General features: G+C 36.4%; 1 protein-coding gene across 2 annotated transcripts in view; it reads left to right on the top strand.

Annotated features, from left to right (window-relative positions):
• The window catches only part of RDX (radixin), a 44,733-nt gene that overhangs the window by 9,100 nt on the left and 13,608 nt on the right, over positions 1-22,025 (top strand). For both annotated transcript variants that reach the window (XM_005482545.4, XM_026790635.2), the window contains exons 3-11: positions 7,939-8,022; positions 12,924-13,019; positions 14,332-14,606; positions 15,843-15,926; positions 16,371-16,517; positions 17,975-18,071; positions 18,689-18,852; positions 19,463-19,593; positions 21,687-21,847. In XM_005482545.4, the coding sequence (XP_005482602.1) occupies positions 7,939-8,022; positions 12,924-13,019; positions 14,332-14,606; positions 15,843-15,926; positions 16,371-16,517; positions 17,975-18,071; positions 18,689-18,852; positions 19,463-19,593; positions 21,687-21,847 (1,239 nt within the window). The remainder of the gene's footprint in view (positions 1-7,938; positions 8,023-12,923; positions 13,020-14,331; positions 14,607-15,842; positions 15,927-16,370; positions 16,518-17,974; positions 18,072-18,688; positions 18,853-19,462; positions 19,594-21,686; positions 21,848-22,025) is intronic.

Genomic DNA, 22,025 nt, shown 5'->3' with positions numbered 1-22,025 from the left:
TTTATGTAATAGCCTTCGGGCTTTCTTTGTTTACTGATGTTTCATTTTGGTAGCAGATTAGGAGCAGGGCAGGTCTGTTGCTAAGAATAAATGTGTCTATGTGCATGTGTATACACATACATCCTGATATGTAGATGCATAAAAGGTTTTTGCTATTAATAAGAAATTACCCCTGTAAATAATCGGTTTTGTGTGCTGGTATTTGGAACTAGTACAGCTCAGTGAACAATGTGAGCATGGGGCTAAGGGCTCAAAGTTCTGTTCTGAGCTTTGCAGTTGGTCTGATGACCAACTGGTCATACCTTGTTTCTGTAATTTCTTCTTTTCCTGCCAGTGGATTAGGGGCAGTTTCTTGGCACTTTTTCGAGCTGGAAGTAGCTGTCTCTATCGTGCTCATTGGTGGGAGAAAGCTGCACTATAAAGGGCAGGAAAATGAATTAGCAGCATACTATTTTCTGACCTGTTTGAATGCTGGCTATGAGAATTGAGTATACTGCCTTTGATGGAGCTTCTCAACTGGAAAGCTTTGTTTTAAGAATGAGGCAAAAAGTCATTGTGAGCTCATGCAGCTTGTGAGGTTCCATGCAGCTGGAGACCCATGGAGCCACAGAGGTTGTGACTAGGAAAAAAAAAAGCCTGGGTGAGGTAACTTCTCTTTAAATTCTGGGACTGGAACCATGAAATTTAGGCAGGCAGGGTTCTCGCTATTTTAAGGACCAGAGAAAATTGAAGGAAATAAGAATTTTAGGGTTGCTCACAAGGAGAGCAATATCCTTAGAAATGAGAATGCAGTGGTGTTGAAAGAGTGCACAATCCACCCTAATAATGGATATTAGCTACCAGATCTTGGCAAAGAAGCTGGCCTTGTGTCAAAAAGATTTTTTTTTTTTAATAAGGGACTTTCTATGAAGAGTTCGTGTGTCTCTTGATGATGTGGGTGCATGTGAAATCCTAGAAGGAAGCAAAGTGAAAGGAGCCATTGTAAATGAAATGAAATTGATTACATTTCTCAGTGTCTTCCTGTAAACTGCAGGTTGCTGTAATTATATTTGGTAATCAGTGAATGAAGAAATAGCACACTTGCCAAAGGTTAAATAGTATTACCTGTAAAAGTCAAACCTCAGATTTTGTTCTGCTTGCTTCTTAAATGATAGGTGGCTTTGGAGCTTTCTTCCTCCCCCCTCCTCTCTTTTCTTTCTTTCTTCTTTGGAGACTGTAAGAGCCTAGCCATGGTTATGTTTAACGAATCTGATGTTGTTCTTTGAAGAGTTTTGCTGTTCTGCTCAGATTTGATAGTACTGGACAGGAGGAGGTCTCTTGCTATGGGTATTTACTGGAGCTCTTGGGAACTGTCTTTATGGACAATCCACAATAACCAAATGCACTTCTAGTCCAGAAACTATTTCTGCTTTAACTCCTTGTTGCTTATTTTTGACAGCTGTTGCAATAAGACAGTGTTCTGTCACTTTCTTGCTGGAAATCATTTAACTTGAAAACTAATGAAATATCATGGGTAAAAGCTAAGAAAACCCAGTTAACATAAGTGGTGAGATTTTTGACAATGTTATTTTATCTCTTCTGTGTTACTGTGACCTATTTAGGTTTTCTTTTTTCAGACTCTGCTGTGGTGATCCAATTGGTAGTTTTCAGAAACGTCTTGTAAATATGTAAACCTGTTCAGTACAACTATAAATTCTTACCGGGTTTCTGAGATGATTTTTTTTTGTTGAGAAAATAACAAATAAATAAGCCATAAATCAATATAAATGAATTCAGTACCCACAGAAAAGGCAATTAAATAGATTTTGGTTTCACTTTTTTTGGTTTCGCATTGTAAAGTTATGTAGTATTCCAGACAAAATTAAGTAAATGAAGACCAGTAGAAAGTCTTAGAGTATTGGAATTTTATAGCAAACATCTTTCGCTTTTCTTGGAAGTCTCAGTCTGAAATAAGTTTCATGCCACTGTGAATGATTCTTATACATGGCAGTAAAAGGGCATGTGTTTCGGATTTTCTTTTTTAGAGGATAGTAGGTTAAATAGTTTGGGTGAAAAGGCTGTTTTGAAAGGGTAAAAGCAACTTTAATATGTTGTCCTGGGATACTAAGGTGGTGTGTGATTAAAAAGTATACATAATTGAAACATTTTCATTTTTGATTGCTTCAGTAGAAGGTCTGCTCCTTCATTTTGCTTGGGTTTGTGACAAAGTGGCTTTCCAGTTTTTCAACTGTTACTCAGCATCTACTCTGATTTTACAACCAAATAGTTTGTTTCTAAAAGAGACTTAGTGTTCTCAGTTCTACCTAGCAGTGTGAATTTTAGTTGCATGTAGCATGATGTGATCCACCTGAATAACACTGATGACTTCTTTGTTTAATTACAAATTTTGATTACAGCAGTCTTTGCTGCTGTAATCAAAATTTGAGCTGTTGCAAGTGCTGTTCTCAGTATGCTTAGTTCTCAGCTTGCTGAAAAACAGAATATTTGTTGACTCTTATTTTCAGTGCTTTCTTCCTAAAAGAATAGATACAAAATGTTTCTCAGCTCTAGGCATTCTCACAGATCTGCACTGAAAATAGAAACATAGAAGCTAAAATTAGACATCACGGGTTACGTAACTGTTAATCATTTCATATGCTAAGAAGATTAGATTTAATTGACTGAAATATTGTATTTATAGGGTGTAGAAAGAGTTAAATTATCAGCTGGTTTTGGTGATAATTTGCAGCACTTTTGTACAAGACTGCAAGGCATGAAAGAAAGCAAGCATTACACTGGGGAGTAACAGATAGATGTCAAAGTTATTAAGACTAAAAAGGATTTTTTTGTTTAGGTTTATTCAACATTTTATTATATTGCGTATTCAGAAGGAATAAATAACAAATTCTGGAATAGTATTGTGGTTTAAAATTCTAATATTTGCGAGCTCAAACTAATTTCTGTAAGGTGATTGAACTGAAATAGCATATAATTTTTTTTACTACAGTGCTGTTGTTACACAGGAAAATCTTTGAGTCTGTGTAATGCAGTATTTGAATTATGGCTTGAATTTATGATTTATTTCTGTAGTATAAATAGACAACTGATGTCAGCTTGGAGGACTGCTTTCTTGATTCGTCTATTAGTAAAATCTGTTTGGCATTATTCTGTAGCCTTCTGTTCTTAATGCTGTTTAATCTTTACCTTTTTACCTTACCTTCTTCATAAAGTTTTTTTCTTTCATCTCTTCCTATATCTACTTTGATGGTAGTATTGAGAGAGTGCTGTGCAGTCTGAAGCAGTGGGACTAATGCTACTCTTAACACAATTTAATGTGCAAACTTGAGATTGTAAACGGCTGAACTGGTGTGAGGGAGCTCTTTGAGCCAACTTTTTTTTGCCATATGCAGTTGTCTTATAAATCAGACTGGTTTTTGTGGCTTTTACAAATGACTAATTTGTATTGCATTCATTAAGCCAAAGCAAAACTTCTGGAAACCATTTCCATGTTATTTTAAATGGCCTTTTTTTCTCAGTATTGGTATTGACTCAGTTTTGGAGTTCATGATGAAGTGCCATAACTAATATTTGCAAAGGATGGCTGAAGTACAGTAAGATAAATATTTAAATAATATAGAAATAATTTTAGATTATTAAGCTTACAGCCAGGTTTTGTGTGTGTTTCATGGACTATATCTATTTGAGGAGATGTTCAAAGGTTAATGCGGTGATGATGTAATAGTCCTGTAAATTGTGAAGGGTTGAAGTGAGGTACTTCAAGAAAATGTAGACATACTTTTTCAAGTCCTTAAAGGTGAAAGAATGCATGCAATAAAAATATAATTCCCTTATGAAGCGCAGGCTTTTATTAAGTGCCCATCTGTGTTTGTTATTCCAGATATTTTCAATGACTGTACTCTTTATTGGTTTTGATAAATTATTTAATAGATTATTTGCTGGGGAATATTTTCTATAAATAGTATTTTGTGAGCTGTGGCAAACATCCTCGTAACCCATTAGCAACACTTGTTACCAAAACATCAGTTGCTCCCTTGGCAAAGAATAATCAACGTGTAATTCTTTAGTGTGTGTTCTTCCCTTTCCTTTGGCCACGTTTAATCATTCTGAAACAAGTCTGGTAAAATACAGATAAACTCAGTCTGCTGCTGATGCCAAGGACCTGGACAAGCTTGAGAAGTGGGACAGTGTGAACCTCCTGAGGTTCAACGAGGCCAAGTACAAGGTGCTGCACCTGGGTTGGGCATCCCCCAGTGTCAACACAGGCTGGGGGTGAACAGAGGGAGAGCAGCCCTGCTGAGAAGGACCTGGGGGTGCTGGAGGATGAGAGGCTGGCCATGAGCTGTCAGTGTGCTCCCACAGCCCAGAGAGCCAAACGTGTCCTGGGCTGCATCCAGTGGTGGGCAGCAGGGCCAGGGAGGGGATTCTGCCCCTCTGCTCTGCTCAGAGCCCACCTGCAGGGCTGCACCAGCACAGGGAGGACATGGTGCTGATGAAACGGTTCTAGAGGAGGATCACTAAAATGGTTTGCAGAATGGAGCATCCCTCCTTATGAGGAAAGGCTGAGAGAATTTGGGGTTGTTCTGCCTGGGGGAGAGAAAGGTGCAGGGAGACCTTGCTATGACCTTTCAGTACTTGAAGGGAGCTTATAAGAAAGGGGGACAAACATTTTATCAGAGCCTGTTGTAATAGGACAAGGCTAATGGTTTCAAGTTAAAAGTATATAAAAGAATCAAACTACATAAAAGTAAGTAAATTTTTATGATGCAGGAGGTGAAACAAACAATTGCCTAGAGAGATGGTAGATGTCCCGTCCCATCTTTGGAAAGGTTCAAGGTCAAGTTGGATGGGTCTCGGGGCAACCTGATGTAGGGCAAAGTGTCTGTGCTCGTTGCAGGGGGGTTGAACTAGATGACCTTTAAAGGTCCCTTCCAAGCCAAACTATTCTGTGATTCTATTTAATATGCAAACTTGAGATAGTAATTGGCTGAACTGTGTGAGAAAGGGACCTGTCAGATTCTGTAACAAAGATGTGGGATCCTGGTGAGAGCAAGTTTGAAAAGCAGGCACTGAATGGATCTTGTGGTGTGTGTAGTGGTAGCCTCCCAATACTTGCTACAGGAAGCCTTCATGCATTTCTCTTGTCACCATTGCAAGAGCTCCTTCCTGTTTCTGTATTTGTGTGGTAAAGTTGGTTCAGATTAGTGACTGTCCTCGTAATTTGTGGTTCAGATAATTTCCCCACCTAAAGAGCATTGTGTCAAAGTAGCCAGATAAGCAGCAGAGGTTCTGTGAGTGACAGATCATTGCTGAAGCTCCTGGACCTTCTCTCTCTGCTTGTGTTTTCTCAACTCCCTGCCATATTTATGATGTGGAAATTTCCCCAATGACTCTTGTTAATGTAGTTTGCCAGCTTTATTTTACAGGCAATGCAACTGGTACCAGAGGTTTGATTTTTGTTGAGAGGGTGCTCTGTTATCAAGGTTTGAATTGGATAAGTAGACCTTCAGGGCTCTTCAGATTTTGACAAAAGTAACTTTCTTATGTTCCGTGCCCAGAAATAATTGAAGGTGTGAAACAATGTTACAAGTTTGTAGAAGCCTGGTATTTGTATGCCAAAAATCAAAGTCAGTCCAAATTCCTTCAGAAAGAAAATGAACTGTAGTGTTATCTTTTGTCTCTGCTTCAATAATTCATATCACAAAAGGTAATTTTTTAACATTACCATAATTTAATTTGAAACTTCTTTATTAGAACTGAATGTGTAAATATTGATTAGCAGCTGAGTGATTGTTAATTGGAAGTACAAAGATAAACAGAAATGCTGCAGGCTTAAGCAGTTACTGTAATGTGTAGAAGTGGCTAGGTACTCTTAATGCCTGTTTGTACCTGTTGGAGATGTAGAAGCTCTGTACTCTTAGAGCACTCAGATTTTTTTGGGCAGTAATATCCAGAAGCAAACAGAATTTAGAGCTGTATTGAGTTTGTCTCTGTATTACAGCTATTATTTTACTGTTTGGGTATTCTAGTTCTTGGGAAGGATAAACTCTCAGGTAGTGTTTCTTGCATTTGTAGATGACATTTGTAGTAAGGATATTTATATAAGAAGTTTTTGCTGCTGCAATGAGTTTTGAACTTGCTGTGCTTTGTAGATCTGTGATGCTTCTTGTTTTGGCAACGGTGCTGTTATATAACAGAGCACTTTGGCATTTAATAAAATTATTTTTTGGCCTTATTCTTTGTAACTTGCTTACTTGTGACTGCCCTAAAGAAGGCTTCATTTTTTGAGTAAAAAACTGGTTTTAAAAGTTAATCTTTTGTAATTAAGGGGCAATCCCTCATGCTTAAACTAGTGTAACTGGCAGAGTGAGTTAAAGTGAGTTGGAGCTACCATTTAAAATTAGTTATTTTGTTAGATGAATTATATTCCATAAGGGTTTTTTTTCTTCTCATGAAATAGAGAGACTGAGAATTTACAGAAAATATCTTTCTCCCTCTTCCTGACACACACCCTCTATTTTTTTGAATTTATTTTTGCAATAAAACTAAACTATCTTTTGCTCCAAAGTCTTCAACTCTTGTTCTTTATCAGTGCTTGCACGCACAATAAAGTTGGCTAAGCCCCCTCTATCATTCTTGTTTGCAAGTCTGTAACCTTGATGTCCTCAGGCTCCTGCTATTCTTGTCTTGTATATCCCCCTCGTGTTTACCTTGACAATGAAGGCAGCAATGATCAAGCTTCATCTGTTGCATGAAGACAAACTGCTCTGCAGTTTTATTTTCCCTGCCTTAGATCTCCCTTCCATGTGTTGTCTTTCCTTCTTTTCCAGACATCACTTCTCATAGTATTCCACCTGGTGGCAAAATTAGGGAAATAGTTAATGGAAATGGCTTGCACATGAATAGATCAAGTAGTGTAAGAACCTGTAATACAAGTCCTAATTTATTCCTCTGCCCTTTTTTACAGTAGAGAGAAATTAGAATATATCTGTGCGAGTTTGGTTTTTCTGCATTTATAGGAAGGTATATTTGACCTTTTAATACTTACATTCTTATGCACTAAAGATGAATAAAATGTGATTAATACCCTGGCAGTAGGAGTTGGAGGACTGTTCTAACACTGAGAAGACAGTGCTGTGGATTTAATACTTTGTTCTGTTTCATGGAAATTCTCACTTCTGTATGTACCAGCTGAAGAGAAATTGGCAAAAACTGTTGTACTTCCAAGTAAGGCTTCCAATTATCTCCTGCAGTATTTGACTTCTTGTTTTATTACAAATAAACCCAGTGATTGTCAGGAGTCATCTGGAAAATGATCCTCCCTTTCAGGAGAAGGAGGTTCATTGAATGGTGGCAAATTTTTAGTCTTGTAAGGGATTTGAAGGAGGTTGGCACTAAGGAGAGCTGTAGGTTTTCTTTCCATTGGTGAAAACCTGCTTCTAGTCTGTCCTGAGATGTACAAGGTCTAGTGCTAGAGCTTGGTGAAAGTGCCTACTTTGACCCCCAAACTGCTTGATTTTAGAAATGGTAAGGAGGAGGCTGCTTTCTTTTTTTATTGCTCGGCATAAATACCTTAAAATGACATATATGTGACCAAGAACTTTTTCATGCATTTGAGAAGCCCTCTGAAAGATAGTGCCCAGTAGCTCAATATCCCAATGTTCTTCAGCTGTTCAGTAGTGAAGTCAGCTTTCCCATAAAATTAATTTTGAGCTTTGTTCTCTAATTTAACCTTCCAGCCTAGGGGTAAGTACTATGCTGATTATGCTTTTAGACTAAATAATGATGAGAATTTTTTTAGATTCAAATTTTCTGTTTTTCTTACTGCTATGTTCTGTGTGTACACAAGACCATTGAAATTGTTGAACTTGTTGTTTCTTACAGGCTATGGAAGCATTACACTGTTACAGTATGATTTAAATGTTTCCTTTTATTCTGTAGATCAATGTCAGAGTAACCACAATGGATGCAGAGTTGGAATTTGCCATCCAGCCCAATACAACAGGCAAGCAGCTCTTTGACCAGGTAACTTACACGTCTCCATGTATGTAAGTGCAAGCACATAGGAGTATTGTGGTTATTAAGGCATAGTCTGAAAAAGTGGTAGTGTTCCCATGTACAGACTGTTTTCCTTATGTTATCTAAGCTGAGCTCTGAGTTAGTGTGAATTTCCTCATTACTTCTCCTGGAACACATTGAATTCAAAGACAACTCTCTAAATATGTTACCAATGAGACTTTGGTTAAATTGTGTATGGAACTGCTTTGAAGTTAATTGTGCTTTTTATGTCTAATAATATTCTAGTTGCTACTGCAATCTAGTTGTTAGAATTGTGTATTTTAGAAATATGTATGTAACAGTAAGTTCATTAATGAAAGCTAACACAATTGCTTTCCAGCAATAAATACTGTAAGATGGTTTTTCATTTCCCAAGTGGTAGAACTAAATACTGTTGTCCTATGAACCAGTTTGGAATTTATGTTTAAAACAAAAAGAAAAGGAAGAAAGGTTTGCAGACCACAAGCACATTAAGGTCATCATTTTCAACTATTCTATCAGAGTTACACAGTGTCACTTGATGGTGTGTTATACACCAGTCAAATGGACCAAGTGAACAATTTCTTGAACAGGGCTGTTCTTGCACTCATGTGATGTTAGTCTTCAGAATCTTGGAACAAGTTTTTTGACCTGTGTTGTGGGGTGTTTGAGGAAACCATAAAAATAGTCATGGTCTGTCAATGTGTTATGTTGTTTTCCAACAAGATAGCAATAAATATGTTTTATTATCTAAATCTAAAATGTATGCCTTTATTTAGGAAATCTGGAAATACCTGAAATTACCCTTCAAAAATAGTTTAAGTAGATCAACAGTTCTGCCTAGTAGTTGTTTCTGTTCATTCCACTATAGATGCTTGAAATATGTAATGATGAGTACTAAGAGAAAGCAACACATCAAAAAAGTTCTTTAAACTTTCAGTTGACCTTTTAGAGTCAATTAAATGTCTTACTATATAAATTGAAAAGAAGAGAATGCTTATTGTTTTAATACTGAACTTTTAGATTAATGAAATCAGCTTTGCAATTTTTGTTTGAAATGACTGAGTCTTAACACTTACAGCCTGCCCTTTTCTCTAACATCAGTAACAGTATATGGGTACACCTATGAAGTAGGTCTTCAGCCCCTACATAAGAATAAACATCCTGACTCTTAAAAAGACTTCTTGAACAAAGAGGCTGTCTTGCTTTTTGTCTAACCAGCATCACCATCATCAAATAAAAGTATGGTATTCTGTGGCATAGAAGGCTCAAGCTGTTACTTGTCTTTTGCCAGCCTTTGCTATCTTATGCCATTCACTGTTGGGTGGGGTGACATTCTGCTGTGTAATGTCTTGTGCCCAGGTAATCAGGCTCCTCCAAATTGGAGCATTTGCAAACAGCAAACAAAGATACAGTTTGGAATTTGTTGTCATGCCTCTTCTTTGTTCCTCAGTTCTCTGTGTGGTGTTTGACATCACACCAACTCTTACCTCTGGAGTTAGAAACTGAAAAAAAAATTTAGGTCAAGAAAAATCAACCAGGGTAGCTGTGTGTACGAAACACTTTTTAGTCTGATCTTAAATTCATCTGTGAGTCCCACCATGTAACATCAAGAGCTGAACTGTATTGTGAAACCAGCATGAAATTTCCAGAAAAAAAGTTATCTTGTTTCTCTATAGAAAGAGAATTGAATAGCACTGTTACTGAAAGGATTGGCCCTCAAGGTTTATGCAGAAGTGGTGAACATGACAAGCAGGTTGGTTATTGTTTGCAGAAAATAACCTCTCCATGGATTCAACTGTTATTTAGTGCTCCCCTACATTTTTGGTGAATGACCTTTCAATCTCTTACCAGCCAGTGTTCTTTAGGCTTTTAATTGACATTTTCTGGAGTTGTTGATTTGTTTCTCATTCCTTATGTACATTCTCATCATCTTCATCTGCTAGCAGGCAAGAATGCAGCTTTTGAAATCTGTGGCTATCTCTTTTCTCTTCTGTTGTCAAACTCAGTAAACTTATTTATTGCACAAGCTTTTTTTTTTAATTACTCGCATTTCAGAAGGTGTACTAACATAGTTATCATTGGTCCCTCTGTCTATCCTGTCACTGGTCAGAATAGGCAAGAGGGGATCTGTCCTCCTCTAGTCAACCAGTTAAGCATCTGTAGCTTCCTTGAGAGAGGAAGAGCCCTGTGAGGGATGTTTCCACACCCTGGTGGTAGTTGTGGGGGAGCTGTTTTGTTTTGTTTTGTTAGCACTGTGCATTAGTAGCTTTTTGTTGACTGTAGCTGCCATTCAGAAGGAATGTGAGGGTTGTCTCCTTTATTTAATGTTGTAATTTTCCTTTATCCTTTTTCCATTGTCCTTTCCAGATGTCTCCAAAGCCTTCTTTACAGTATTGAGGAACGTGATGATATGAAATCCTTGTTAAGTTGTCTTATGTGTATGTTGTGATTTGCCCAAACATACATTGTTCAGGTTGCTTTTCTTCTCCAAGAAGTTTTTATTGCCTATTAATAGTCAAGTTGTAGGATGTGATGGTGGATAAATCTGCTTTACAGATGGGATGAACACTTGCCTGAAGCTACTTAAAAGAATTTTGGGCCAGAATCAAACTCTTAAGTTTTTCATTCTCTACTTACTTTTCATTAACACGCTACTGCAGTGCAGAAGTGCATGTATTATCTTGGTATAAAGTTTCAGAAGGGTTATTTCTCTTTCCTTTGAGCTGAGAGGCAGTGTAGGCAATGCTTTTTCCTTATTTGTGGGTTCTGCTGGTTTAAGTGTTGATTTTGCAAACTTGTGTGGCTGTGCATTGCTGCACCCAGGTTGTATGTATTTAAATCATGTGCATCTCGGGGCCATAGTTAGTGGGTTGAGAGCAGAATGTTGTGACGTGAGCATAAGCCCTTGTCTCCTTATGCCTTACGGGCAGAGCTGTTGAGCATCCACAGTTCTGTGCAGCTCAGAGAGCTGATAAGGTACAAGGGCTCAGCTTGGACAGCTGCTGGGTAAAGAGCATTCTCAGCCATCTGATAAAGCCATAAGTAGTTTGATCAGTGTTGTATAGGAGATCTGTGCCAAAAGAAATAGCAGGTCTGACATTCCTAAGTTGGGGCACCAAATTTAATGCTGCTTGGGACCATACTAGTAATAGAGACCCTTTCTAAGCATTTCTTATGGTCAAAAGTAAATGATGTGGACATTCTAGAGGAAATAACCATGCTCAGCCAAGGCATCATTCAGTTTGGATCCACAGACATTGTCTGCTTTGTGCTTTGGAGTTTGATGGTGAAATGATAAAGGAGGAAAAAAGATGCACACTCGAATGGTTATTAAGTGATTATTCAAATATGCAAGGCAGCTGAAGTAAGTTTGCATAGCTATCTTATGACATTTTCTAATTTTCAAAATCTTAATTTTGCAACCCGATAGTACTACTTTAAAGTGGAGGAGGATCTATGTGTAAAATTCTATTTACTTCACATGCATCTGAATGCTTCCATAAAACAGCCTTCAGTAAAGCAGCTTGGCACCATGGTCCAGCCTGAGGACATATGTAAGTACTACTATACATGATCTTTGGAGCCAGAGTTTACAGTCATTTAATAATCTTTGCTGGACCTTTCTGATTAATTGCTTATTAAATCCAGATATGCTTTTGCTGTGCAAAAGACTTGTAAACAGTTGTACAGTTTCATTATACTCTCTAGTAAAAGTGCTTCTTTTTGTTTGCTTTGAGCCTGCTATGTCATGATTTCTGTTGATTCTCTTGATTCTTACATTATAAGAAATAATGAACAATCATTCCCTATTTTCCTTCTACATGCCATGCAAATTTTATGGAGCTTTATCATAGCCTTCCTTATTTCTCTATCAGTAGCCCTAGTTTGTCTTAGCTATGCCAAAAATGTTCCAAGTCACTGGTCATTCTTTTCAACATTTGTGAAACATTTCCACTGCTGCAGCATCCTTTTTTATAAGTTGATGTGATCAGTCCTTATGTAGAATTAGAGATTTGTGAATGCCATACATGTGTATAGTAATGTAATAGCTTTCTTGCCTTTTGCTTTACAACTAGAACTTTGTTCGCATAATTTAAATTATCTTTTATGTACAGTGTTTTGCTTTTATTAAATACAATCTTTTGTTGAGATTCATCTTTTTACTGTTACTCACAGATCTTTCTGTAAGGTTTTTTTGCAGCAGATTTTTGTCACATCATTTTTATCCTTTTTTGCAGTCCTGGGAGACTTCCCTTGTGGTTACACTACAATTCTGTTGTGAAAATAGCTTGTGATTTTCGTGCATCTTTTTAAGCAGTGTATCCATAAAACAGCCTTTCCTCTAGTCAAGGACAATTTTGCTTTTTAGTAGCTTTTGGTGGTAGACCTGATCTGAAATCTTACAGGAAAGTCATGTATGTTAAATTAGGAGATCATCCTTACCCCTTTTATCATTAATTCTTAGAAGATGGCAGAACTATTTGAAGGAAGCAGTTCATCCTCATTACGTCATACTTGTTCACAAATATTACTCTTTATTATCATTTTGCCGGTTGTCTTCTGCTGAGTGTACTCACTTCCCCATAGGGCTGCAGGTCACTTCCCAGATGTGCTTTATAACCTCAGGGTCCTGTTACTGCCTTCTGTTCCTCAGGTGCTGATCTACACAGTGGGCTGCACGCTCCAGCTGACAGTTTGGAGCGTTTGAGTTTATTTAGAATTCTGGCGTTCTCTGAACTTGATGTTTTGCTACTATTTAATCTTTTTTTGTTCTTGTAAGACTTGATGACGTTTCAGTTTGTTCACGTAGCTTTATTAAGCTACACAATGCCAGTTAAAAAATATATCGTAGTGATGACTGATGATTATGGCTCATTTATCTTTAGGTGGTGAAAACTGTTGGTCTTCGTGAAGTCTGGTTTTTTGGACTGCAGTACGTGGACAGCAAAGGCTACTCAACTTGGCTGAAGCTAAATAAAAAGGTAACAATTCCCTCATATTTAGCCAAGTGTACAGTTTGAATATATTGTGTAGGCTTTGCTGATTTAATATCTTAAGTGAGGTATGGCTGGCTTCAAATTTAGTTGAAAAATTGCTTTTCGTGTGCTTTAAATGACAAAATAGTGTTAAGTTAGATTAGTTATAAAGAATATGCAAAGCTGCATCAATATTTAATTTGAGCAGATAGTTTCCAGTACTGTGGAATGCATGCATGCATGCATTAAGAAAAGTTGAATTCATATGATTGTCTCATTTTCATGTAGCAGAACATAATAGAATGATTGTTTTACAGTTTGGGCATGTTTATGAAAGTATTCGAGCTTCAGGAATTTGTATGCATACAGCTATGAATCATGAAATAAGGCAAAATAATCTGTTTCTAAAATTTAAGTATCTGATAGGTAGACTGTAGGATAATATTTTTTTTTCCCAAACGACATTGAGTGCCTTGTATCTCCCAGTTACTGGGAGCTGGTTCATTTTACTTTAAATTGTATTTGTGAATTTGAATAGTCCCTTCTTATTTAATATTGGCTGTCAGATTATTTGTTAATGCCACTGATTAGAATGGAGATACTTGTTTTTCCTTTCAAACTAATCAAGAATACCTTTTTTATCTTCAATATTAAGAGGCAAATTGGATGGGGTTTAGGAGCAAGTCCTACTCTCTGCACTTATGTAATCTTTGCTTCTCCTCTGTGGAAAATCCAGTCAGTTAAGCCTGCCAACCACCAAATCTCTCTCCTAGAATTTCATATGTGTCTTGTTTCATGCACAATAAACATTGTAGTGCTACAGATACACAGAGGCAGGAACAAAGTGCATATATTTATTTCAGTAGTTGAAACACTTTTAAAAGAATCCAACTCCATACTCCCGTTGAAGTAATGTGCTGTAGTTCTTGCTGAAGAACCATTGTTAGACCCTAATTTATTACTTCCTGCAAATCATCCTTGGATATAGTTTGATCTTTTTAATTTCTTGCAGCTTCTTAGTTTCCAGATCTTTATTGTGATAAATAAAAAATCACACAAGCCTACAAAAAAAAAACCACCCAAAAACCAACTTAATCAGCCTTTAAGTAGTATTTCAGAATTGTCTGGTTTATTCAAATTGACAAACTTGTTTGTGCCTTTCAGTGGGTTCCACAGTGCGCTTGTGTGGAAACTGTGGGTTTCAGTGTAGAGAAGCTCAAGAATTAAGTACTATTAAATAAGACTTAAGTACTATTAAATCACATTTAATTTACCATGTAGTGCTCTGTTTATTCTTCTCTTTATTCCTCTCCCTCAGGTAACACAGCAAGATGTACGGAAAGAAAATCCTTTGCAGTTTAAGTTCAGGGCCAAGTTTTTTCCAGAGGATGTATCTGAAGAATTAATTCAGGAAATAACTCAGAGACTTTTCTTCCTGCAAGTCAAAGAGTCAATCTTAAATGATGAAATATATTGCCCACCAGAAACTGCAGTTCTTCTGGCTTCCTATGCTGTCCAGTCCAAGTATGGAGATTACAGTAAGGAGATCCATAAGCTGGGCTACCTAGCCAATGACAGGCTTCTCCCCCAGCGGTGAGTGAGATGGGTTTTGCACCAAATGGTGCACATAAACTTAACTAAAGCACATTTTTTATAAATAAAATATTAAGTGATAACATGCATTTAAGAGTGGCTTTCTTAGAGTTCCTCTTTTTGCTAGTAAAATTTAGAGATCCTGATTTAGACTTTAATGAAGAAGCATCACAGCCACATGTTTCTTGACATGTATTTCCTGTCCTGTCCACAAACATTTGCGCAGATTAATTTTACACATTTCCAAAGTATTCCAAAATAATTTAATGTTAGTGTAGGCCTGCTTCTGCCAAATTAAAATCAAAATACTCCAATTCAGAAGTAACTAAAATTAATTTGATACTCTCTCCTTTTCTTCAGTTTTCCTGTTTTTACACACTTAAATGACAATAATTTCCTGAAAGTAAGTGTACTGCAAATAAAATATATTACAGTGCTTGAGTACAACACAAATTTGTATACTTAAGGTGTTCCTTTTCACTAGACAAATGTTCAGATGATCTTTTAATTGTCCTTTAAAACAGCTTCTCCACAAACACCTGAAATGCTGGGTGCATGGAATGAAAGCATAATAACGTTATCACATGCATTTGATTTATTACTGCAGTACTACGCTGAAAGTTCCAGTAGGCCAAAATATAATTCCATCATTGCAGCCTCTTGTAGATTAAACATTAAATAACTTTCTGAAGCTGCTTCCCTATTGATTTTATTCATAAAGGAAAAATAAAAAGAACCCAAAACCACAAAAAAACCCTCAACAAGGTTGTCTGCCAATTTGTTGTAATGTCTTACCTTTTCTTTCAAATGACAGCAGAATGAAAGCTTGAGTGTACTAGAGATTAATTTGCAGCATTGTTGCCAGAAGATTCTATAGGTGTGCATTTTCAGCTGTTGTAAACATTACATTTTATGACTTGGCTGAGGTAAGCAATGGTGTGACTTTTATATTACAAAGAATATAGAATACCAAGAAAAAAGAGGTGAGTTTTATTGACACTATTTTAGTGTGGGAATTTGGAAGTACAAATTCAACAAATTCCCTTCTAATTTGGAAATAGAATTTGGAAGGGAATTTGTTGAAATACAAAGTTTCTGTTTCTGTGCTGAAAATATGAGCAGTATATAGGAAGTCATCTTTTAAGTTTATTCAGTTAAAGCATATGTTGTGCTATGCAACAAAAGAGGTTAAGTTTGTTGTCAGTGTCATTTAAGAGCAACAATTTCTATTCACAGTGTGTTAGAACAGCACAAACTGACAAAAGAACAGTGGGAAGAAAGAATACAGAACTGGCATGAAGAGCACAGGGGAATGTTAAGGTAATTATGTAAAAAATGTTCACGACACCTTTCATTATTATTAGAGTGTATTTTGGGAGGTATTTGTTTGGGAAATGTTTTTTTTATACTGACCAAGGTAGGTAGTTATGAAGGACTTCCATGAGAGTTGAGTTTCCAGCTAGGTTGTTGGTTTACCTACATGATTTCTGGTAAGGCTGTCAACTGCCTTCATCCACAGTTGCCTGCCTCTAAAATACATTTATTATTTGCTTGACTCATGGGGCAGAAAGACAAAGTGCAATGATTGGACACTACTTGGATATTAGGGTGTAGAGCTCTTAAAGGTATCTGAGTCAAACTATTTTAGAGAGAGATTTAATTCATAACTAATCTTACCCCAGTTGTTTTTTCTGTAGTTCCCTTATTCTTACATTGTACTTATGATTTGTTGTCTAAACTATACCAATTTTTCTTCTTCATCAGGGAAGATTCTATGATGGAATACCTTAAGATAGCACAGGACTTGGAAATGTATGGAGTCAACTATTTTGAAATAAAGAATAAAAAAGGAACTGAATTGTGGCTAGGAGTTGATGCTTTGGGTCTGAATATTTATGAGCACGACGATAAGTAAGTGGGAAATACTCATTTTGCCCTTCTCTGCTGGGAGTTGCTATCTGAGATTGTACAACCCCCACCTTACTGTGTGTTCAGTAAGATCTGGCAAAACAGGTTCTCCTTCTAATCTATGTAAGAGATAGAAAAAGAGAGAGAGAAGTTAACTGCCAGAATGTTTGAATTTTAAAGATTAGGGAAGCAAAAGGAGGGAAAGGAAGAGCAGTTCTATGGAAGTTTAAATTTACATTGCTTTATATGGATTACTGCGCTAGACCATCTTTGTATGATTTCTTCCTATACTTTTCACTCAGAACATTCCCTTGGGTCAGGATGAAAAGGACATTTTAAAGCTAAGCAATGTATTTAATGAGAAACATTTGTAAGAGCCAACAAGGAGTATAGATGTTGGAGCATGAAAAACTTAGATATTTAAAAGTGAAACCTTTTAGACACCAAAGAAAATAGGTCATTCATGTGTCCTGATAAAGAGATCAAATCATCTCTTCTACTTGAAGAGGGAAGAGCTGAAATGTGGGAAATATGAAGAATTTGGAAATAGAACAACAGACTTGCTCTTTTCTTTCTTTACAAGCACTTGTTAGTAGGATCTCATGTCAACAGACCATTCACAGTGATTTGAAGTTACACATGATAGGCCAAATTCCAGATGGGAGCAGTCAACTTTAGATGTATATACTCTGTAACAAAATTCTGTAAGCCTTAATTGCCATTAGATGGCAATATAACTCCTGAAAGCAGGAAATATTCAAAATGTTCAGATGAGATTGAGCTATGAGGCAATTTTTTGGTATTTCCTGTCTCCTGATGTTAGCAATCAAATACTTAAATATTTTCTGATATTTATAATTAAGATAATATGAATTGAAAAAAGTCTGTGCTGACAGAAAAATATTTACTGTTTTGCAGTTGATGCATAACATTGAAACAATTTCTGAATTTAGTGTGTTTTGCTTAAGATGCAAGGGACATAAATTTAACTTGAATTCTGAAAATGTAAGATCACAAATCTGAGCTAAACGGAAGTACAGCATGGCTGAAAGTTACTTCAATTTCAGTATTTGGAATGGCAATTTCTCACATTTCAGTAGTTACTCCTTCAAGTGAAAATACACTTACTAGTGCCATACAAGGAATGAGTGCATGATCATGATGTTTAGCATCTAGGTAATAGTAGTAGAATAAGTCACAAATCAAAATTTCTATTGTTACAATGCCATGTAATTTATAAAAATGTAATTAATTTGATGGAATATTTGTAAAAAGAAAAGCTTACCAAAATGCTTGAACTGTTGTTAGTGTTCACATTAAAATATCATATTGTAAATGTAATATTCTAAATGTAGCTAGGTGTAGTAGTGAGAATGGTACAGACAGAAGCCTTATTGAATTCATGTGTATATAGAGTGCACATCCTTGCTGCTTCTAATGAGAACTTCTTCTCTCTGAAGGCTGACACCCAAGATTGGTTTTCCTTGGAGCGAAATAAGAAACATCTCTTTTAACGACAAAAAATTTGTCATAAAGCCAATTGACAAAAAGGCCCCTGTAAGTAGTGTGTACAGTAGCATCACTTGATATATGAAGAGATTTAAGTCTGCAGGGACTTGCTCTGGCATTAAGGCATGAGTAAATATTGGTAACATTTATTACTTTTACTGATAGAATAGTCAGTGATCAAAAGAAAATGTTCATTTTCAAATATGGTATGTTTATTTTCTCTCTTTTCCTTCTCATTAATACTCCTAAATTGTTGCGAGGTTTTATGTCAATTAATACTCTGTGATGCATTGCAAAGACAGCATAAGATGGTAGATTCTCTACCTTTTCTTTTTGCTTTTTTTTTTATTCCAACAGCAAATTTCATGAGACTTTCTAGGTCAAATGACTTCAGAATAGAGAATAGTATCATTAAATAAAGAAATTAATATTTTATATAAACCAGCTAATTCCTGGAGTATTCAAGGTGCAATTTTGTATTTAAGTCTCTGACAGTAACTAGGTTTATAGATTATAGGTTTATAGATTATGGTGTTCACTTGCTCAAAATATCAAAATACATGTAAGTTTTCATTTAACCAATGCAAGAATGCAGTAATGCTTTGAATCCTGTCTAAGTGTGGTTTTTTAGGTTAATGGATATACTGGAATAACTTTCTTCCTAGGATTTTGTTTTTTATGCACCCCGTCTGAGAATTAACAAGCGAATTTTGGCACTGTGTATGGGAAATCATGAATTGTACATGAGAAGGAGGAAACCTGATACAATTGAAGTGCAACAGATGAAGGCCCAAGCTAGAGAAGAGAAACATCAGAAACAATTGGAAAGGTAATTAAAAAACTTCCATGAAACAGAAAAAAAATCTGCCTTTTTAAGAAGTCATAGAATATAGTATAGCTTAGAATTGTAGAAAAGAGAGAACTGCTTTTCTTTCTGCACTGTGTAAGCTGGTTTGTGGCACCGGTCCCCTGTCTTAATATAAAAGCGTATCTTTTTTAAGCTTCCAGCACAGTAATAGTAGTTGTACTTTTGTTCCTGTTATGTATTTTGTGCAAGTCTTACCTCTCTGTTGCTTGATTCATAGGGAGTTTTATACTCTGAGTGAACCCTTTAAGCAAGTTCAGTGAAGAATGTCCTGGCTTACCTTTAATGTATTTAAAAAATACTGTTGCTATTTCTAGCCCAGATGAAACATAATGCCTAAAATGCAGATATAATTCTAGATTTACCTGACTGAAGCATAACCAAGGTTGATTATCAGTCCTCTTCATAAATTGTTCTTCTCTACAGTATTTTAAAGCAGAAAAAGGATTAGAAGTATTTAAAATTGTCCTTCCTGCTAGCTGAGTAAACTGAAAAATTGGCTACCTGCACCCAAAGTGTGTCATTTAATATGTTGGAGAGTAAAAAAAAAAACCTTTTCACTATTTTTTTTCAGAGCACAATTAGAAAATGAGAAGAAAAAAAGGGAGATAGCAGAAAAGGAAAAGGAAAGAATAGAGCGTGAAAAGGAGGAATTAATGGAGCGCTTAAGACAAATTGAGGAGCAAACAATGAAAGCTCAGAAAGGTGAGGTCATAGATTTCTTAAATCTAGTGACAGTGTTTAGTTTAGCTGGGTCCTTCAATTCCACAATTCTTTTTCTATGTCAAAAGTGTGTTTTGGTAGTTTGGTGGGGGGGGAGGCTAAGTTTATTTTATAAGAGTGGCAAGAATTTAGTGGTGTTCTATTTGATATGAGAGATATTCTTTTTCAGTGTTTAAATGACTGTGTGAGTCCTTTTGTGTGCATCTTTTTAATATAAAACTAATTTCTAATGTAGCAAAAGTTTTGATTTAGTAAAAAGAAAATTAATGCATACACACTTCAACTCAGAATTATGAAATGCTCAAAGTGCTGAACACCTGGAGTTGAAGGGAGCAGGGAAATTAGAGGGGAAGATTCAAAGTACTTTCTCTAGGATTTTGTTGAATTTAGCTTTTCATTTGGAAATTCCTTGTTCCTCCTCCTTTCCTATTCCCTTATAAGATTTGAGAAATTGTCAGACATGAGTGACAAAACATGTTGTTTCACCAATCACAGTTCTTTGTGTTTATTCACCCTGTAGAGTCCCTTCCTCCATGATTTCCAGTCTCTCTTCTCAGTGCTCTTTTTTTTTTCCCCCTCCTTCAGGTGTGGTTCACGTTCATAAAAGTTTTGTCGCTCCTTTCTTTTCCTAACCCTTGGTTTCAAGCATCATAGAGAGAATCTCTTATTAACTCTATGCAAATAAATTGCATATGCCTGGCACTGCTCTCCAGCTCTACACCTGCATTTTTCAGTCTTTCAATGCAGAACAGGTTGGACACATCCAGACAAGTAACACTCTAATTGTGCTGTGGAATTGTTTAGGGAGAGCTATTTTGCCCAGGACAGGACAGTGTCAGAGTAATTCTGAAGGTTTGACAATACGCATTTTCTCATAACTTTGTGAGCAATATAGCCTAATTTCTGATGCAATACAAAATGTTCATGTGTTGCTGGTCTTTTTAGCCTTCTATGCACACATGGCAAAGTCTTTATATAAATGGTCTGTGTTAGTTTTGTGTTCTCCATCTTCATAGGAAGATTTGTTTGAGTAGTGTTTTTAAATAGTTTTGTTTTATTTAATTTCTAGGTACTGGATTTGTAGAACCCCACATACTTGTGATGCTGTTAATTTAATTTTATAACTGTAGTAGTAGGCCTGGGAAACCAACTGAAGAATAATGGTCACATTACTACATAACACTAGAAGTACAAAGATGAAGCATGTGTCAGCATATCTGGGGAGGTGCTTTTATAGTATTAAATCTTATGGTGAAGGCAAATGGATTGTTGGAAAAAAAGAATAGTTGTTTAGCTTTTCTGTTGGAGGAGTCTATGAAAGCTCTGCCTAGCCAAGATCATAGCAGAAATCTTATCATTAGAAACAGCAAAGAACTTTAGAAAGAACTTTTTTTTGTAGTCACCTAGTTTTTCTCATTGGGGAGGAGTATAATTTTGTCTGTGTAAATGTACCCTTGCAGTACTTCTAGATTATTACTTCTTCCTATTTCACTTAAGGGTTCCGTCCTTTAGATTTCAATATTTTGCTGTGCAGGCAGCTGGACAGCTATTATCTCTCCCTTGATTTAAAATTTTCCTCCTCTGGTATACAAAGAATTTTTCTGACCCTTCCAGTGGGTCTTAAGTCATTTTGCTGGAGGCATGTGCTTAAATTTTCACCTGCAATTAAGGAATCTGTCAGGCATTTCAATATGAAGAGTTTTTTTGCTTTCTTTAAGAGAGTGATTAAATGTACATGAAGTATCCTCACGGTAGGAGCACGTGCATGTATATGTACCTGTGTTTGGGTTTTTACTTTTATCTGTGGAGTGACACTTTTCTGAAACACTAGGCTGTCAGAAATGTCAAGCGAGATGAAGTACATCCAAAGAATATCTTAAAGTGGGAGAGAAACCAGACATGGAACAGAGCTCTGGGTAATGTGCTCAGCAGCTTTTCTTAGCTTGAGATGGTCTTGTAAATCTTGGTTAGTGTTCTAGGTTGCTTTATTTTGGGCATATTACAGCTGGTATCTGTGATACATTGGAGGAAGAGCTAGGTGGTGATACCTTGTCTGCAAACCTTCCTCTTGGCAGAGCTAGAGGAGCAGACCCGAAAGGCTCTAGAACTGGATCAAGAACGGAAGCGTGCAAAAGAGGAAGCAGAACGCCTGGAAAAAGAGCGTCGAGCAGCTGAAGTAGCCAAAGCTGCTCTAGCCAAGCAGGCAGCTGATCAAATGAAGAACCAGGAGCAGCTAGTAAGAAACTTTATTTTTTTCTTCAAAATAGGATTAAAATTGGAAAAGACAGTTGAAAATTTTGCCTTTACCCTTGATTATGTCAAATGAGGAAGTAGATTGAAACACAAAAGCACTTGGGATACTGTTACAGAGTGTTGCGGGAACTGTTTTAGAAAACTTCTGTAGACTTGCCACT

This window comes from Zonotrichia albicollis, chromosome 2 (assembly GCF_047830755.1).
Source record: "Zonotrichia albicollis isolate bZonAlb1 chromosome 2, bZonAlb1.hap1, whole genome shotgun sequence".
In the NCBI taxonomy this organism is placed as follows: Eukaryota; Metazoa; Chordata; class Aves; order Passeriformes; family Passerellidae; genus Zonotrichia; species Zonotrichia albicollis.
This window is presented reverse-complemented; position numbering and strand designations above follow the sequence as displayed.